The sequence below is a fragment of the Pan troglodytes genome, chromosome X, assembly GCF_028858775.2.
Source record: "Pan troglodytes isolate AG18354 chromosome X, NHGRI_mPanTro3-v2.0_pri, whole genome shotgun sequence".
Taxonomy (NCBI): domain Eukaryota; kingdom Metazoa; phylum Chordata; class Mammalia; order Primates; family Hominidae; genus Pan; species Pan troglodytes.
The window spans coordinates 134,876,444-134,894,071 of NC_072421.2; the positions used below are offsets into that span (position 1 = coordinate 134,876,444).

A 17,628-nucleotide genomic window follows, 5' to 3' on the forward strand; every position below is an offset into this window, starting at 1 on the left:
GACTAAAACCCAAAGCAATGGCAACAAAAGCCAAAACTGACAAATGGGATCTAATTCAACTAAAGAGCTTCTGCACAGCAAAAGATGCTATCGTAAGAGTGAATGGGCAACCTAAAGAATGGGAGAAAAATTTTGCAATGTATCCATCTGACAAAGGACTAATATCCAGAATCTACAAGGAACTTAAACAAATTTACAAGAAAAAAACAAACAACCCCATCAAAAAGTGGGTGAATGGTATGAACAGATACTTCTCAAAAGAAGACATTTATGTGGCCAACAAACATATGAAAAAGAGCTCATCATCACTGGTCATTAGAGAAATGCAAATCAAAACCACAATGAGATACCATCTTACACCAGTTAGAATGGCAATCATTAAAAAGTCAGGAAACAACAGATGCTGGAGAGGATGTGGAGAAATAGAAATGCTTTTACACTGTTGGTGGCAGTGTAAATTAATTCAACCATTGTGGAAGACAGTGTAGCAATTCCTCAAGGATCTAGAGCCAGAAATACCATTTGACCCAGCCATCCCATTACTGGGTATATACCCAAAGGATTATAAATCTTTCTACTATAAAGACACATGCACATGTATGTTTATTGCAGCACTATTCACAATAGCAAAGACTTGGAGCCAACCCACATGCCCATCAACAATCGACTGAATAAAGAAAATGTGGCACATATACACCTTGGAATACTATGCAGCCATAAAAAAGGATGAGTTCATGTCCTTTGCAGGGCCATGGATGAAGCTGGAAACCATCATTCTCAGCAAACTAACACAGGAACAGAAAACCAAACACCCCATGTTCTCACTAATAAGTGGGAGTTGAACAATGAGAACACATGGATGCAAGGAGGGGAACATCACACACTGGGGCCTGTCGGGGGGTGGAGGGCTAGGGGAGGGATACCTAATATAGATAACGAGTTGATGGGTGCAGCAAACCACCACAGCACGTGTATACCTACGTAACAAACCTGCACGTTCTGCACATATAGCCCAGAACTTAAAGTATAATTAAAAAAAAATCTTTATTTGACTGGTTTGAGGTCAAAGTATTCACTGAATGGAGACATGATGTTCACTGTTTGTCCGTGATATCTTAAAACACATAGGCCTTCTTAGAACCAAGAGGAATGCCATAAAATTCACTGAACATGACACTGAAAGCCTTTGGTTCTAGTACCTTTTCTGTCAGTTCTTAGGCAAGTCAATTCCCCTCTCTGAGTTTCAGTTTCTTCATTTATAATATAAAAGAGTGGAAATGGAACTAGATTATCTCTAAGGTCCCGTCTAATGGTATGTGATTCTGGGAACAAAATGAAATCTGAGCCCACTTAGAATTTGTCCTCACATTCTAGAATCTCAAACTACAGTTCCTAGAAGAGACACATGCAGGCAGGGTTTTGAAAATAGCAAGCAATTCTGACTGCTTTGTGATGCTAACATTTTGTATTATCCAGCCTACAAGCTCTTTTGTGAATAACACTTGATATTGCATGGTGAAAATGATAGAAGCCAAGATGCTCTCAGGCTGGACACTGGCAGCAAATAGGTTGTAAGTAGAAATACTTGAGGAGAAGAAAGCCAGAGACCAAGGCACTGCTCACACTGGGGAGGCTGAGGTCTTGAGATAAGGCCAGAATATTAATGTTAGTAGACCCCTAACATTCTCCTGGGTTAGATCTGGAGACCATTGGGAACCCTCAGATTTAAGATTGCCACTTTCATTTCTGTTGTCATATTTGTGTTCCTCAGGATTTTTTTTTCTGTTGCCTGAGCTGGAGTGTAGTGGCACAATCTTGGCTCACTGCAACCTCTGCCTCCTGGGTTCAAGCGCTTCTCCAGCCTCAACCTCCTGAATAGCTGGGAGTACAGGCGCACACCGCCACGTCTGGCTAATTTTTTGTATTTCAGTTGAGACGGAGTTTCACGTTTTTGCCCAGGCTGGTCTTGAACTCCTGAGCTCAGGCAATCTGTGGGCCTCGGCCTCCCAAAGTGCTGGATTACAGGCGTGAGCCACCGACCCGGCCTCTTCAGGCCTTTTTGAAAGAAATTAAAGTTCTGGTTTTCCTCTGATTAGTAATTTTTTTTTCCATTTTAGGGCTAAATTTTAATAGAATGTGAGTCTGAACTCTTACATTTAGAACAAACAAAACCTAAAAGATACTGATTGATTCAAAATGGATTTATGGAAAAATTAATCTGTAACAAAAAGTTGGCATTGAGTGCAAAGGCTCCACCGTTTTTTGAGCAAAGCGAACAAAGGTTCCAAGGGACAGGACCAAGAACTAGGGGCTCAGACATTTACAACTGCAGGCATTTTCTCTTCCTCTTCTTCACGGGAGGTGGGCAGAGGACAGCTCGGATCGCTTCGTCAAACACTGTCTTGAGGCCTCGCTGTGTGAGGGCCAAGCACTCCAGGTATTTTACAGCACCCATCTCCTTAGCCATGGCTAGACCCTGCGGATAGGTGATGGGAGTTAGCTTCTTCTCCTTCAGTTTCTGGATCCTGTCTTTATCATCCCTAAGATCAAGTTTAGTTCCCACTAGGATAATGGGAGTGTTGGGACAGTGGTGCTGCACCTCAGGATACCACTTTGCAAGGACATTTTCAAATGATGCAGGACTCACAAGCGAAAAGCAAATTAAGAACACATCTGCTTGCGGATAGGATAGGGGGCGTAATCTGTCATAATCTTCTTGTCCAGCTGTATTCCATAAGCCCAGATTCACCAGTTTTCCATCTACCATAACATTGGCAGAATAATTGTCAAAGGCAGTAGGGATATCTTCTCCAGGAAATGCGTTGATTGTGTAACTGATCAGTAGGCAAGTTTTACCTACAGCTCCGTCTCCCACCACCACACCCTTGATGGCCTGCATCTGGGCCGCTCGCTGGGCGGCAGCTGCTGCGGCAGGCGCTGAGACCGGAAGTGGCGGGCTCGGGGCGCGGCGGACAGGCGCGAGGCTTGCGGGCGGCGGGGCGCTGGGTGCCAGGGCCTCTGTCTACGCTGCCTTGGCCTCCGCGGACTGGAAGCTGAAGTCTGGCAGCGGCCACCACCCAAAGCAGAGGAAAACCCCTCTGATGAGTAATTTTATACTGATTTGAACACCTGAAGCAATTGCTTGAATTGGGGTTTCTTGTTGCTGTCTAAAGCACATAACAAACAGACCTGTTTACCATGGAGAGTACAGCCACCACTCATTTTATTATTCCACTCTTTAATTGGCATGAAACTTTTAACATTGACAACAACAAAGCCATGTACAGCTATGTATGCTGCACTAGCTCACTGGCTGAACTGCTTAAGATATGGCGTGAATAGATGAAATCATCAAATCCCCGAAGGCCTAAGGTCTACTGTATTCGGAACCTGCCTCCCTCTGTCCCCTCCACCTCACTTCCCAGCTGCTATAGTCTGAATGTGTCCCTTAAAATTCATGTGTTGGAAACTTAATCACCCCTAATGCAACAGTGTTGGGAGGTGGGACCTTTTGAGAGGTGTTTAGGTCATAAGGGTTCTGCCCTCATAAATAGATTAATGCTACCATAAAGGGGGCTTGCAGAGGTGGATTCTCTCCTTTTGCCATGTCAAGACGTGGCATTCATCCCATCTGGATGATGCAGCATTCAAGGACCCAGCATGGAAGCAGAGAAATCAGGCCCTAATCTGCCAGCATCTTCATCTTGCACTTCCCAGCCACAGTGTCTGTGAGAGAATAAATTCCTGTTCTTTATAAATTATCCAGTCTCAGGTATTCTGTTATAGCAGCACAAAACGGAGACTAAGACACCAACTTTATGTGGCCAAGCTGTGGGCTCATAGCTTACGAAGCTGCAGACAGACTAGCCTGACAGTTCGCAAAGCTAGGTATTTGTGAGCAAGTGCTGTCATTCATCTTGAGCCTGCATGATCCAGTACCATGGTCACTAGCCACATGTGGTTATTGAGCAATTGAAATGTAGCTAATCCAAACTGAGGTATGCTGTAAGTGAGAAATACATACTGGATTTCCAAGACTTGGTACAAAAAAAGAATGCAAGGTATCTCATTAATAACTTTTATATTGATTACATGTGGAAATGATAACATTTTAGATATACTGGACTAAATATAATATATCATTAAAATTAATTTCAGCTGTTTCTTTTTACCCTTTTTAATGAGTCTACTATAAAAATGAAAATTATATATGTAGTTCATTTTTTATTTTTTTATTTTTATTTTTTCATATTTGTAGCTTAAATTCTTTTTTTATTGGGCAGCACTGCCCTAGACTGTTGAGAAATAGTTTCTGACCACATACTCTGTGCCCAGCATTAGAACAGACCGTGGTTTCTTGCTCTTTGCCTAATCAGAGTCAAGCACAGTACCTGACCTATAAGCAGGTGCTCTGTTCAGGAAATGTGGCTCCAAAATATGATGATTTGGTATGTTCATTACTTGGAACTGAGGGCACTTCGGAAACAGCAGATACAGGCAGAGGTTTTGTCTGAGCCTTATCTGTCTAAAAATGGATTCTCCAAAAGGAACTCAATTGTCAAGAATCCCCTCCCCTGGAATCTTATTAGCCAGGGAAGATTAACTGGGATCACAGGAGAGGAGACTGGAGGTGGAGACCAAACCCAGATAATGACCTATTCTTCAGAGGGCTACTCCGAGACAACTTTTATTACCTAAGAGACTTTTTATCTGTGTAACAAGACAACCTTTATTTACCATACATTTCCTCCTCTCACTCTCCCATAACTTGTGTTGCCACCATCCCCCAGAAGCCAGAAACCTCTATTCCTTTCTTTACCTTCAATCATCTGACCCTTCCTCAAGTCTTATGTTTTTGTGAGACTCTTGTGTATATATACAGAATTAAATATGGTTTTTCTTCTGTTAACCCGTCTTGTGTCAATTTAACTTGTTACCCAACCAAGGAACCTAGAAAGGTGGAGGGAAGCCATTTTTCACTCCCCAGCATTGCTTACTCTTGAATGAATGAATGTTCCCTCCAACATTCTAACCCTAGGATACATTGACTTTGGAAGACAGCCAGGGTGAAATCTCCCTGCTCCTAAGTAGGTCCACCCTGCCATTGCATGGTTGTGAGTGAAAAGAGCTTGGGAAATCACAGGACACCTTACTTCAAGATTCAGGTGAGCACATTACTCACTTGCTGTGTGACCTTGAGCAAGTCATTGCTCTTCTGACTTTCTTTTCTTCCTCTGTGGAGTAAGGAGGTTGGGCCACAGAGTTAATCTAGGCTCCTTCCAGTGCTTGTACTCTGAGTCAGTGACTAGAGAGGGGCAGATAAACCTTTAAGAAGAGCTAATATTCCATTATTCAGAATCTCCACCATGCCTGCCTCAAGTTCTCTTTTGGCTCCCTTCTGCCTGATTTACTTTTCCTCTTCACCTTTATCTGTTATACTCTGTGCTCTTGCCTATGCCTCTCTTCCCTGCCCCTCAAGAAATGCCAGTACTGTTTTTCTCTTGCTTTTCCATTGCTCTTCTTCTCCAGTTGTTGGGGATACAAAATGCAGAAGGAAAAATACGTTCCAATCCTTGAAGTGACTATAGAGTAGGTTTTGGATGGAATAGGACTTCTTGTCCACCTTTGCTTTGGATACTATGGCAGTGGTAAGGAATAGAGATGGCAAATGGCAGTCCCAAGATTTGGAGTAGTGGTGAGCTAGGACAAAATTCTAGCCCACACAGTTCAAGGCAGCCATTACAATTTCAGCTTCCCTTGCTAACATTTGCTGGTCTGCCGTCACTCTTACAATTTCCCTTAAAATTAGGGGTTCTGCAATGCCAATTTGAAGCATTTGCTCTTCCAGCTGTTAAATGGGAATGAGAAGTCACTAGCTCAGGGGTTACAAACCCAAATACCCACTCAGGGGCCAGGCACAGAATAGAGAACATGAGCAAAGTAGATGAGTGCAAGACAATAAGGAATGGTGGGAGGTGTGGCAAACCAGAGAGTGCTTGTTTTAGCTTAAGGCATTCAAATTCGTCTTCCTTTTTTGTTTGTTTGCTTGTTTGTTTTAGTTTTTTTGTTGTTGTTTTGCAGTGCTGACCAAACAAAACACATTTCTAGGCTGAATTTGGCCCATATCCCATAGGCCTCAAAGTTTGCCATTCTGCCTAGCTCATCTGTTGTCTAGGTTCTGATTATACACTTTCTAAATTCTACATTTTCTTTCATGATGATGGATGCCATACTAAGACAACTCACTTTAGAACTAGTGGTCTATAGTGAAAATTGGAACCCCATCAACATATGCAAACCTTCCCTCTCTCCCCTTACTCTCCATTTCTAGAAACACCCTCATCCCCACTCTGGGGCCTCCATTCCTTTCATGGGTTGCTTGAGCATTAGTTATGTTTAAACTTCAAACCAAAGCAAAGATTCTTCATGATGTTTGCATCCTTTGAAATCTGATTATATATTGTCAGCAGATTTTCCCCCCAAATTAAAATACCAGTGCTTATTTACACATAGGCTGGGCCTCTTGATAACTTGGTATTTCTTCTAATGTGCAGGATTACTCTGAATGCATTCAAACTGTTGTGAAGTTGGAACGATCTCCAAGGACATCTTGCCATGCCATATCTGCCTCTCTAATGCACTCTTCTACCTGCTGAGGGGAAAGATGCCTTTTATACCCGAATGACCTAAATACACAGAATCATCACTTCTCTGTCATCCTGCATTGCCACCCCCAGGAAACAATTAGCTTCCTGAAGACAGAGCCTGTGTCTAAGCTGCCTCTGTAGCCCCAGCACACAGTGCCAGGTCTGGGACATGGCTGACACTCAAAGTTTTGGAACTGAACTGTCCTTCAGGATAGTTGTGGAACTGAACTGACTCCTTCTTCTCTAAATACAGTCATATGTCATTTAATGATGGGGATACGTTCTGAGAAGTGCATCATTAGGTGGATTTTCTCATTGCGTGAACATCATAGGGTGTGTGTACACAAACCTAGATGGTATAGCCTACTACACACCTAAGCTAGGTGATATAGCTTATTCCTCCTAGGCTACTAACCTGTGCAGTGTTAAAATATACCCCTGGCTGACGGACAAAATGGATTCCCTGTGGCTAAAATGAGACATACCAAGATGAAATCAAGCAGCCATAGCAGAGAGAGGGGTTGGTCACATACCCCTATATTACTGACTGCCATAACATCTTTTCTCCTATAATTGAGCAGAAGCTCACCCTTTAAGAAATTGTCAAAACAGCTATAACTGGGAGTTTCCCAACTGATGCTTAGTGGACTGCCCGATGCCAGCTGGCCTGACCCTGCTTTGTGGGCCTGCCAGCAACCCCGATTGGACAGCAGACTGACCTTGTAAACCTTCTTTCCTGATGAACAGCACAGACCTCAAGCCAATTTCAGCCGGCAAACAGAGACTGCAAAAAACCTCTTTTATGCCCTGTAATTCACATTTTGACATCCTCATCCCCACCCCCCCCAAATAAACATAAAATGTATATGTATGTTTGCCTACTACACACGTGCTTGGCTTCCCTCATAAATATTCATAGATTTTCCCCAAACCTGCTAAATATACATGTGAGGCAGACCTGAAAGTCATAAATGCCAGTTTCCCTCTTCCCCCTTTGGAGTGTGTGCTTTTGATTTCCCTGGAGGCTACATTTCCTGATCTGCAGATTGTCTCTCTGAAAATAAAGTTTTCTCCTATTCCTTTCTCCATAGATCTCATGGTCATTTGTTAACAACAGCATGTTACTGTCCTGAATACTGTAGGTAATTATAACACAATGGTAAATATTTGTGTATTGAAACATAGAAAAGGACAGTAAAAATATGGCATTATAATCTTATGGGACCACTGTCAGATATGTAGCCCCTCACTGAATAAATGTTATGCAGCGCATGACTGTTGTCATTTTTTCCCATTCATTTATTTACCTAGCACACATCCATTACAGATATGTTTTCTGCTATGAAAATGGAAAGTGGGAAATGTTCAAGCAGATTCTTTCCTTGCAATTTTTTTCGAAGAAAGGCTTTCATCCTGAGTATTGTTTATTGAGTGCCTACTATATGCCAGGCATTGTGCTAGGTACTGAGCACACACTGATGAAATGATATAGTCCTGCTGTCGCAGAGCTTACAATTAAAAATGGCAAAGGCTGAGCCTTGGTGCAGCTCAGACATCCTTCCATGGCTTCCCATCCTTCTCACTCATCCCTCTTGTGCAGCTTGTACACCTCTGGCCACAGCACTTGTTACTCCACATTTTAGTTGCCTGTCTATTTGAAGGTCTTCCAATCTGAACTCTGACCAGCTTATAGGCAAGGACATGCTTTGTCACTACTGCACAACCAGGGCATAACACATCCTCCACCAGAGAAGTAACACACAATAAAAGTTTGCTGAATTAGTGGACAAAGAATTGACAATTCTTATTATATGTTGATAATGACCAATGAGACTCGAAAGGTATTGGGGTCAGAATAACTTCTTGTTTCATTAGTTTGGAGTAGAAAAGAAAACAGTGGATTACTAGAGGAAAAAAGAAAGAGGCCGGGCGCGGTGGCTCACGCCTGTAATCCCAGCATTTTGGGAGGCCGAGGCGGGCGGGTCACGAGGTCAGGAGATCGAGACCATCCTGGCCAACGTGGTGAAACCCTATCTCTACTAAAAATACAAAAAATTAGCCAGGTGTGGTGGCACGTGCCTATAGTCCCAGCTACTCGGGAGGCTGAGGCAGGAGAATCACTTGAACCCAGGAGGCAGAGGTTGCAGTGAGCTGAGATCACGCCACTGCACTCCAGCCTGGGTGACAGAGTGAGACTCCATCAAAAAAAAAAAAAAAGAGGATCTTGATTCTGGGGTGACCAGGTTCCATGCTAAAATCTTCTCTCATTGCATTCATTTGAGCATTTCATTTTAAGGTGATACTAAACACACTAACATTGTTCAGTTGAAAGCCACTACATTTTGCAGGAGTTGATTTGAAGCAGAAATTTAAGAATTTCCTTGGAGTATATTTGTCTCACTCATCCTCTTACATATGTAGAGATAGAATCTAAGTTCACATTTATATTCCTATCCATTTTTCTATCTTCAATTTTCTTCTGCTTGTTAGATTTAAAAAATGCTATTGAACCTGAAGAAAAATAATGTGGGGGAAACTAAGTGGTCTGAGGTTAGAGCACAGGAGTGATTGCCTGCAAAACATGTACTTTCTGCTTCTTGGATTTGACATTTTTTTGGCTTGACATTTTAAAAAAGTTAGAATGCAGCTTTTAAATTTAAAGGCAATTGTTAAGGAATTTGAGCAAGAGTTTTCCAGTTGTACTGGTACGAAATGTCAAGTCCATTTTGATTCCTACAGTTGCTGCAGTTTATTTTTCTACTGCTTTTGTGGCTTCTTTCTCATTCCTTTCTCTGCCTGTTGCACATCTATATTTTCCAAAATAGCACCCTCCTAATCTCAAATACAAAACACTTAGCATAAGAGACATTTTATGGAGCATCTTACACTTGGAAAAAGTTTGAAGCATCTCCTTTGTTTCCCCTAACATTTCTTGGGGGAATTGTCTTAAACAAAATGTACCCTAGTCCTATAGCTTTTCATATCTTGGTTCTTTCCTTGTTAACATTTATTTAATAAGCTTCTAAAGGTGGATGATTTCACCTGGGCAGTGCAAAATGTCCTGTAAACTACCGCTTGTTTTCTGTCCTGTATGCTTCCTTTTAATTGTTTTTCCAGAGCCCTCGATTTGGGGCTTAGACAAATTTCAGTCAGCATCTGCATCTCCCCAAATGTCTCAGTGTCTGCATTATGCTGCTCTGGTGCTGGGTAATCGTGACACCCAGGCTCCCCACCTGCGTCCCTGCATGTCCCTTGCACACAGCATAGAGCCCCCACTGACTTCTAGTGAGAGCACTGCGTGAAAAAGGGAGCCCTCTGAGTTGAGGTTTGGGGCCTTAGTGGGGAAGCTCCCTCTTCAGTGATCACAACTCACCTCATTAAGCATTCTTTTCTGCCCCATTTTCTCCAGAGAGGAGGCTTGGGGTCTGTCATGTTGGAGAGCAGCTGAGAATGGTATAGCTTCTGTCTGGACCTGCCCCATGATTCTCCTAGACATCTCAACCGAACCATGGGTTTGTTCCCACTTGACTGAGTTCCTGTCGTCTGAAGAATACGTTTAAAGGAGCTCAAGTCTGAAGTTTAGTGGTTGGCTTGGCCCCAGTTGACAGGGTGCTCCTGTTATCAGCAACTGAGAGTGCTTCTGGCCATTCATCTACATCCTTCTCCCTTTTCCTTTCACTGGAATTTTCTTGGTTAGGGGAAATAGGCAGTGTAATCATTTTTCCTGTCTGACCTCAACCAGGGGTAAACTAAAAGGACATGAGTCATTTCTAGGGGTATGAAGTGATGCGGTGTTTGTGTGTGTGTGTGCGCGCGTGTGTGTGTTGGTAGGCTGGGGGCTAGGAGGAGGCAATATAAATCAATCTAAGATTTTCTGGGCTCATATTTTTATTGAAAATCTGAAGAACTAATCACCTAGTTACTAACTTTGTTTTCCTCCTGGAGTTCTACAATCAAGGTAAAAACACCAAGCGTGTATTCAATTTTGTGTCTGATACGGGAAAAAGCTTAGAGGACCGAATTTTTTGCCCTTGGTTTCTGACCCATCTTACTTTGATTCCTTGAGTCCTTGGAAGAGTAGTCTATACTTGTAACCTCTACTTTTTTCCTTCACCCCATGTCTTAGGTTGGGTTCTCAGGGAAGCAGATTCTGAGACAGAGTTAGAAGGCAGGATATTAATTAATGAGTTCTCTAGAGATGCATGCCTATGGAAGCAGGGTTGGCCAGAAGGAGAAGATGCACTGTGACACAGGCCCTGTGATTGCTCTGTCAACCTCACAGGAATCTCCAGAGTGAGACAGGCTTCCAGTGCATCCTAGTTAGGCCAAAATGGCTAGACCTTTATACTCACCAGAGGTCACTCCCTTTCTCAGGGTAGCACCCATCTAATGACAGGGATCAGTCAATAGATGGGTGCTACCCTGAAAAGGGAAGTGACATTGGGTGACATGACTCTCTGCAGCTGAGGCAATCTCTGAAGGGGCTGGTTGCTGAAGACCATATGTACATAACACTCCCAGCAATGGAGCAACAAATCTTTCATTGAAAGGAGATCTGAGTGGCTTATCACATTGGCTACCACACAACCCACTCTAAGTTAGCTTTTCAGAGCCAACTATATATCTCTTGCAAAGGTTACCAATGAACCCCATATTAGAAAGTTTAACGGCCTCATCTTGATCCTCTTATGTGAATTTTCTGAGCTTTTGGTGAGTTCATCAACTATTCTAGCTTAACAACCTCCCTTGCTTCTGCTGTAGTTCACTTTCACCTTTCTAACAGCTCTTTAAAGTCATCTCTCCATCTTCCTCATTGAACCATCCAATTGTATGTGCCATTCCCTCTAACTCAATTCTGTCCAAGACCCTCTTCTCTTTTTTTCTCCATATTCTCTTTCTCCCTGATAGCTCTGTCTCATCTAGCTCCAAATGCCAATGATCAGGTGACTTGCATCGTTACAACGCTCTTCTGAGCTCTAGGTGTATTTCAAGCTGCCCACTAGATATTCACAATATAAATGTCCTGCCGTCTCAAACTCAACTTGTCTGTATTACTCAGCTTGAGCTACCATAAAAGAATACCACAGCCTGGGGGGCTTAAACAAAACAAATTTATTTCCTCACAGTTCTGGAGGCTGGAAGTTCAAAATCAAAATGCTAGCAGGGTAGGTTATCTGGTGAGAGCTTTCTTCTTGGGCTGTGGATGGCCAACTTCTCCCTATGTCCTCACATGACCTTTTCTCTAAGCATGTGCAGAGAGAGAGAGAGAGATCTGCTGTCTCTTCTTATAAGGACACCAGTCATGTAGAATTATGGCCCTACCAAGATGATTTCATTTAACCTTAATTAACCCCCTAAAGGCCCTATCTTTAAATACAGTTGCATTGGGAGTTAGGGCTTCAACATATGAACTTTTGGGGCAGAGATTTTGTTCATAATATTCCACCACTGTCCTCACAGAATTAATTTCCTTCTGGCATGAAAAATAAACTCACCCCATTCCTCAAAACTCTTAGAAGTTTTAACTCATTCCAGCATCAATTCTAAGTCCAAAGCCTCATCTAAACATCACCTAAATCAGATACCGGTGACTCAAGGTATAATTTATTCTGAGGCAAAATTCTTCTCCAGCTATGAATCTGTGAAATCACGAAAGTCATGTGCTTCCAAAATATAATGGTGGGACATGCATAGAATAGACATTCCTATTCCAAAAGAGTGAAATCAGAGGGAAGAAAGGGATGATGGGTCTCAGGCAAGTCCCAAACCTAGCAAAACAAATTCCATTAGATCTTAAGGCTTGAGAATAATCCTCTTTGGATGCTCTTTCATGCCCACTGGGGTGGCAGCATCACTGATGGCCCTAGCCAGCAGACCTGACCCTTTGCTCTGTGTGGCGGCCCCACTCACATGGTATTTTGCAGTGTTCCCACTCATGTAGCTCCTTGTGGAGGCGCTATCCCTGAGGCATTGGCCCACTGAAACCCAGAAGGTAGGCCCACCCTCTGAAACCGAGGAGGAGGAAACAGCCTTGCCCCCGGGCCTGTGGTGGGAGTAGCAGCCATGATTGTCTTCAAATTGCCTTCAAGGTTATTCTTTTTTTTTTTTTCTTGAAGGTTAAGGTATGCTTTCAGCTCAATAGCTGTATTGTAGAACTGCAGACGTCTGAAGATCTTCATTTATTTCATCTCATCTCTATTGTCTTCGGTTCAAACTGGTGATGTCTCTGCTACTATACTTCCATCTCTATTCTTGGTTTCTGCTGAAATGACTGACTAGTACCTTGTGTAATCTCCTTATGGAGTGATTGTCCATCCATACCCTTGGTTTTCTCTCCAGAACATGCTTTCTTATTTTTTGTAATACACATAGATTTTTAACGTCTATATTTCTGCTAACAGGAAATCTAGGATTTTTCTAGCATGCACATCAAAACTTTTCCAGACTCTGCCAATCACCCAGTTGTAAAGCCACTTCTCCATTTTTACATATTTTTCACTAGCACCCCAAATTTTGGTACCAAAATCTGTATTAGTCTTCTAGGACTGTTGTAACAGAATACCACAGACTGGGTGGCTTAAACAATAGAAATGTATTTCCTCACAGTCTTGGGGACTAGAAATTCAAGATCAAGGTGACAGCATGGTTGGTGTCTGGTGAAGGCTCTCTCCTTGGATTGCAGACAGCTGCCTTCTCACTGTGTCCTCACATAGCTTCTTTGTGCGCACATGGAGAGAGAGATGGAGACAAAGAGAAAGGGAGATCTGGTGTCTCTTCTTCTTATAATGACACCAAGCCTATCAGATTAGGTATCAATCCTTAAGACAATTTAACCTTAATTACCTCTCTGAGGGCTTCAGCATATGAATTTTGGGCAGTGCAATTCAGTCTATAACACTGTCCTAAAATAACCTCTTCATCTTACATCTCATCACTGTCCCTCAAACTTGCCCTTCCTCCTCTTCTCTCTTTTCAATAAGTCACATCATCCAGTGGCTCAAGCCAGAAACTTGAGAGTCATCCTTGACTTACTCTTTTTCCTCACCTTCTACATCCAAGCTGTACTACTTATCTATTGCTGTGTATATCTCAAAATATAGCATCTGAAAACAATAAGCATTTATTATCTCACTGAGTTTCTGTGCGTGAGGAATTTAAGAACAGATTGGCTAGGTGGTTCTGACTTAGAATGTTTCATGAGGTTGCCATCAAAATGTCAGCTAAGGATTCAGTCATCTGAAGGCTTGATTGGACCTGCAGGATCATCATTCAAAATTGCCCACTTAGCCATTAGCAGGGCCTTTAGTTCCTCATCAGCTATAGGTAAGATGTCTTAATTCCTCACTACATGGACCTCTCCATGGGGGTGCTTGAGTGACTTCATGACATGGCACCTAGCTTTCCCCAGAGTGGGTGATCCAAGAGGCAGCAAGGAGGAAGCAGCATGCCTCTTATGACCCAGTCTCAGAAGTTACACATCATCACTTCTACCACATTCTATTCAATAGAAATGAGTTATTGAGTACAGCCTACACTCAGAGGAGAATTAGGCTCTACCTCTTAAAAGGAGTATCATATAATTTGTGGACATATGCTAAGTCCTCCCAAACATATCTTATATGCACTCCACTTCCATCAATTTTTGGACTGTTACACTGGCCTCCTAAATTGTCTCCTTGCTTTTAATATTTCTAAAACCCAGATACAACCATGTAAACTTTAGTGGCTCTCTGGAGCAGCAGACTAATGCCCATATCTTTAGCATGGTGTTCAAGGCTTAAATTAAATTCTTAGCCTTATTACCTTCCTCTAAACAATCCATGTGCTTTCATATCTCTGACTATGCCTTTGATCATCCGTTTGATCTCTCTGCCTGGAATTTCTGTAGTGCATTGTTCCAAATTATTCACCTTCCCTGTATCCTCATCCTTTGCCATGCGACTTTGCAGTTCCGCTAGAGGCAGAATATATTTCACCCTTCAACTTTGGGCTCAACTATATGTCTTACTTTGACCAATAGGACGTTAGCAGATGTGATGCAAGCAAGGGCTTGAATGTGCTTGAATAATTGGACATGTTCTTTTGCATTTCTGCCATGGCCGTGAGAAGAGTTTTCTTGGGGCAGCTGTTCTACAGCAAAATAAGTCCTCTTGGAACATGAGAAAAGTTGGCTGTATCACACACACACACACACACACACACATACACACACACCCTGGAAGATTGAAGCCAAGCCCAGCAGAGCCCCGCTTAGATCAGTGGATCCCCAGACAACCCATAATTGTTCGTATGAGTAGGAATAAATTATTGTTTAAAGTCATTTAGTTTTGGAGTGGTTTGTTACGTAGCATGATTGTGGCAATAGTTTACTAATCTGTTCTTCTTTCCTACTTTCTTTGCTTGCCAAAATTCCACTTTTCCTTCAAACTTTAGCTTAGATGGCACCTCTTATAAAACCTTCTCCAGTCTTTACAGTGAAAATTAATTGTATTAATTGCTTTCTCCCCTGTAATATCATGCTTTATGTGCATTTTGCTATATTAACTTTTTTTTGCTTTGTACTTTACATTTCCTAAAGGATTTGTAAGCCTATTGAACACAGAGGTCAGATTTTGTCCTTATACTATTCTCTGAGCATTGGGCACATAGTAGGCACCCAGTAAGTGTTCAAGGACTAGGTGAATGACGATGATAGGTAGATAATTGACTATTGGGAGGACACAAACCGTAAGCATCATAAGTTTTCACAGAATCAATCACAATGGACCAGGATAATCCAGAGTTAATCAGGTATTTAATTGCCTGATAGAATTTTTAAAAAAATTTATTTTAATTATGAGTCACTGGTTTCAAAGAAGAGACACTCATCCAACCTAGCTCAAATAAAGGAGAACTTATTGAAAATAAATGACTCAGGAGATGATCATAGAACCCAAGGATAGTAAACAAAGTAAGCCAGGTCTTGAAGGGGCTGAAAAGCCATCAGGAAGTGATACTACACAGGGTCACACAGTCTGTCTTCCATGCCATCTCTGATCTAGTCTTTTCTCTTACTGCAGACGTGCTTTCTCAATTCACTCAACCTCTTGCCCATGAAGAATCACGACCACCCTCAAAAAACTTTTTCCCATAGCGAAATGGCACCATTTTTGGGGGCCTCAATTCCATATTCCTAAGAACAGGATTGGATTGTTCCAGCTTGTGTTAGGTGGGTTCAATCAGCTCAGGGCAGAATGGAGGAGTTCACTTGGGCAGCTTAGTCTCATCTCTTCACCAACGACTATAGGTGGGAAGCAGTCTCAGAGAAAGAGGGTGTGTGGGGGCAGGGACCTAACAGCTTTTTGTTTTATGGGCATACTAGGTAGCCTTAAAGTCCAAGATCATGAGAACTTGTATAGCCTGCAGAAAGAGAATCTTATTGGCCTGTGCCTATCACTCTTCCATGACACTCACAATAGACTGGTTTTGGAAAGAGCCTAGCACTGTGGCTAGGATATAACAAGCACTCAAATGTTAGTTATTGTATTTGTAGATATTGAAAAAAGGCTGTATCATTGAATATTTGGATCTGTAGCCGCCCAGATATGGAGATTTTCCTACAGAATCTTCAGGCCTAAGAACTGAGGGTGGGACTGGGGCCTGAAAGGAAACATCAACCTCTTAAGGGCCTTTGTGAAATGATTGTCTTGTAGTTATCATTGTTTCAAATACCTAACCTTCTTTGCCAACTATTTAGAAGAAAATATATCTTCAAATGCCATTGCTATGAACATAGATGAAAAACCCAGGAATCAATTATGTAAATGAGGTTGTATACTGTGCACATTGCTTCTTAAGAGATGTTTCGGGCCAGCCCTTCCCTGGGGTGATCACAGTGGATCTCAGCTCTCCACTGGCTGATGGGAAGCAGAAGGATGGCTATGCAGTTGCTCAGGAGTTATGCTGTTGAGCCATGATGATGTTTGACATAAGAGGAAGAAAATATTCCAGAGATGAGAGCCTTCAGGTGATTACCTGAGGAAGGTGGCCCAACAAAGAACATGAAAGCCCATAATCAAAGCAATTAGAAATTTGAGAGCTTTTAAAGCACCCCAAAGGCAAAAGGAATGTAGGTCTGGATAGAGGGGGAGCCTTTGTTACTTTAGCAAGGTGCTCTGGACCTAAAAAGACATTGTGTTGGGCTGGCACTCAACTGTATGCTGCATTAAAGCCAGCCTTGGGTATGTCAAGTTCACCATCATATTCTGAGCACCTGGCACACAGTACTGGTTAAAGACTAATTGAGTTAGGTAGCATTTATTCATTGATTTGTTTGTTCATTCATTCATTTCATCATTAATTTATTCATTCATTTGGGAATGCATACCTTACAGGTTTTCTCAACCTTGGCACCATTGATATTTTGAGCCAGATTTTTTTTTTTGTTATGGGAAGTTGTCAGGTAAATTGTACAAAGTTGAGGGGATCCCAGCCTCTACCCACTAGATGCTAATAGCAGCTCCTCCCACTGTGACAACGAAAAATGTCTTCAGATATTGTCAAATGTGACCCTGGGCAACAAAATTGTCCCTGGCTGAAAACCACTTCTCCCAGAATCCAGGAGTTCCACTGAGTATCCCTGAGAATGGCAGTTTCTATCTAAAATCAAGAGATGTGCTTGGTACTCAGTTTCTGCACGGATAGAGTGAGCTGAGAAAAATAACTCAAGCTTGTACTGGGAGCGTTCAGTGTAACCGAGTAGAAATTGTCAAGAAAGGACCCAAAGCAGAGGTATTCAAATTTTTTTGCTCAAGTGCCCCTCTAAAGTAATTAAAAAAAATCATTATACATTTTTAATTGATTTTAAATTTCATTGATTTAAAATATTTTTCTTCATAAGTTTAAAGAGTTGTGAAGGATGTAATTTTCAGAATATCGTAAATATTGCCATTTTAAAATAAAACTTTTCCATATCTAAAGGAATCCAAACATACATATATAA

At 42.0% G+C, this 17,628-nt stretch overlaps 1 protein-coding gene across 1 annotated transcript; it reads right to left on the reverse strand.

The window, feature by feature from the left end:
* Positions 1-2,257: 2,257 nt before the first annotated feature.
* On the reverse strand, positions 2,258-2,914 carry LOC465884 (ras-related C3 botulinum toxin substrate 1-like). Its single transcript, XM_063804899.1, has one exon. The coding sequence runs from the start codon at positions 2,897-2,899 to the stop codon at positions 2,321-2,323; it is 579 nt and encodes a 192-aa protein (XP_063660969.1). The 5' UTR covers positions 2,900-2,914; the 3' UTR covers positions 2,258-2,320.
* Between the last annotated feature and the right edge of the window lie 14,714 nt (positions 2,915-17,628).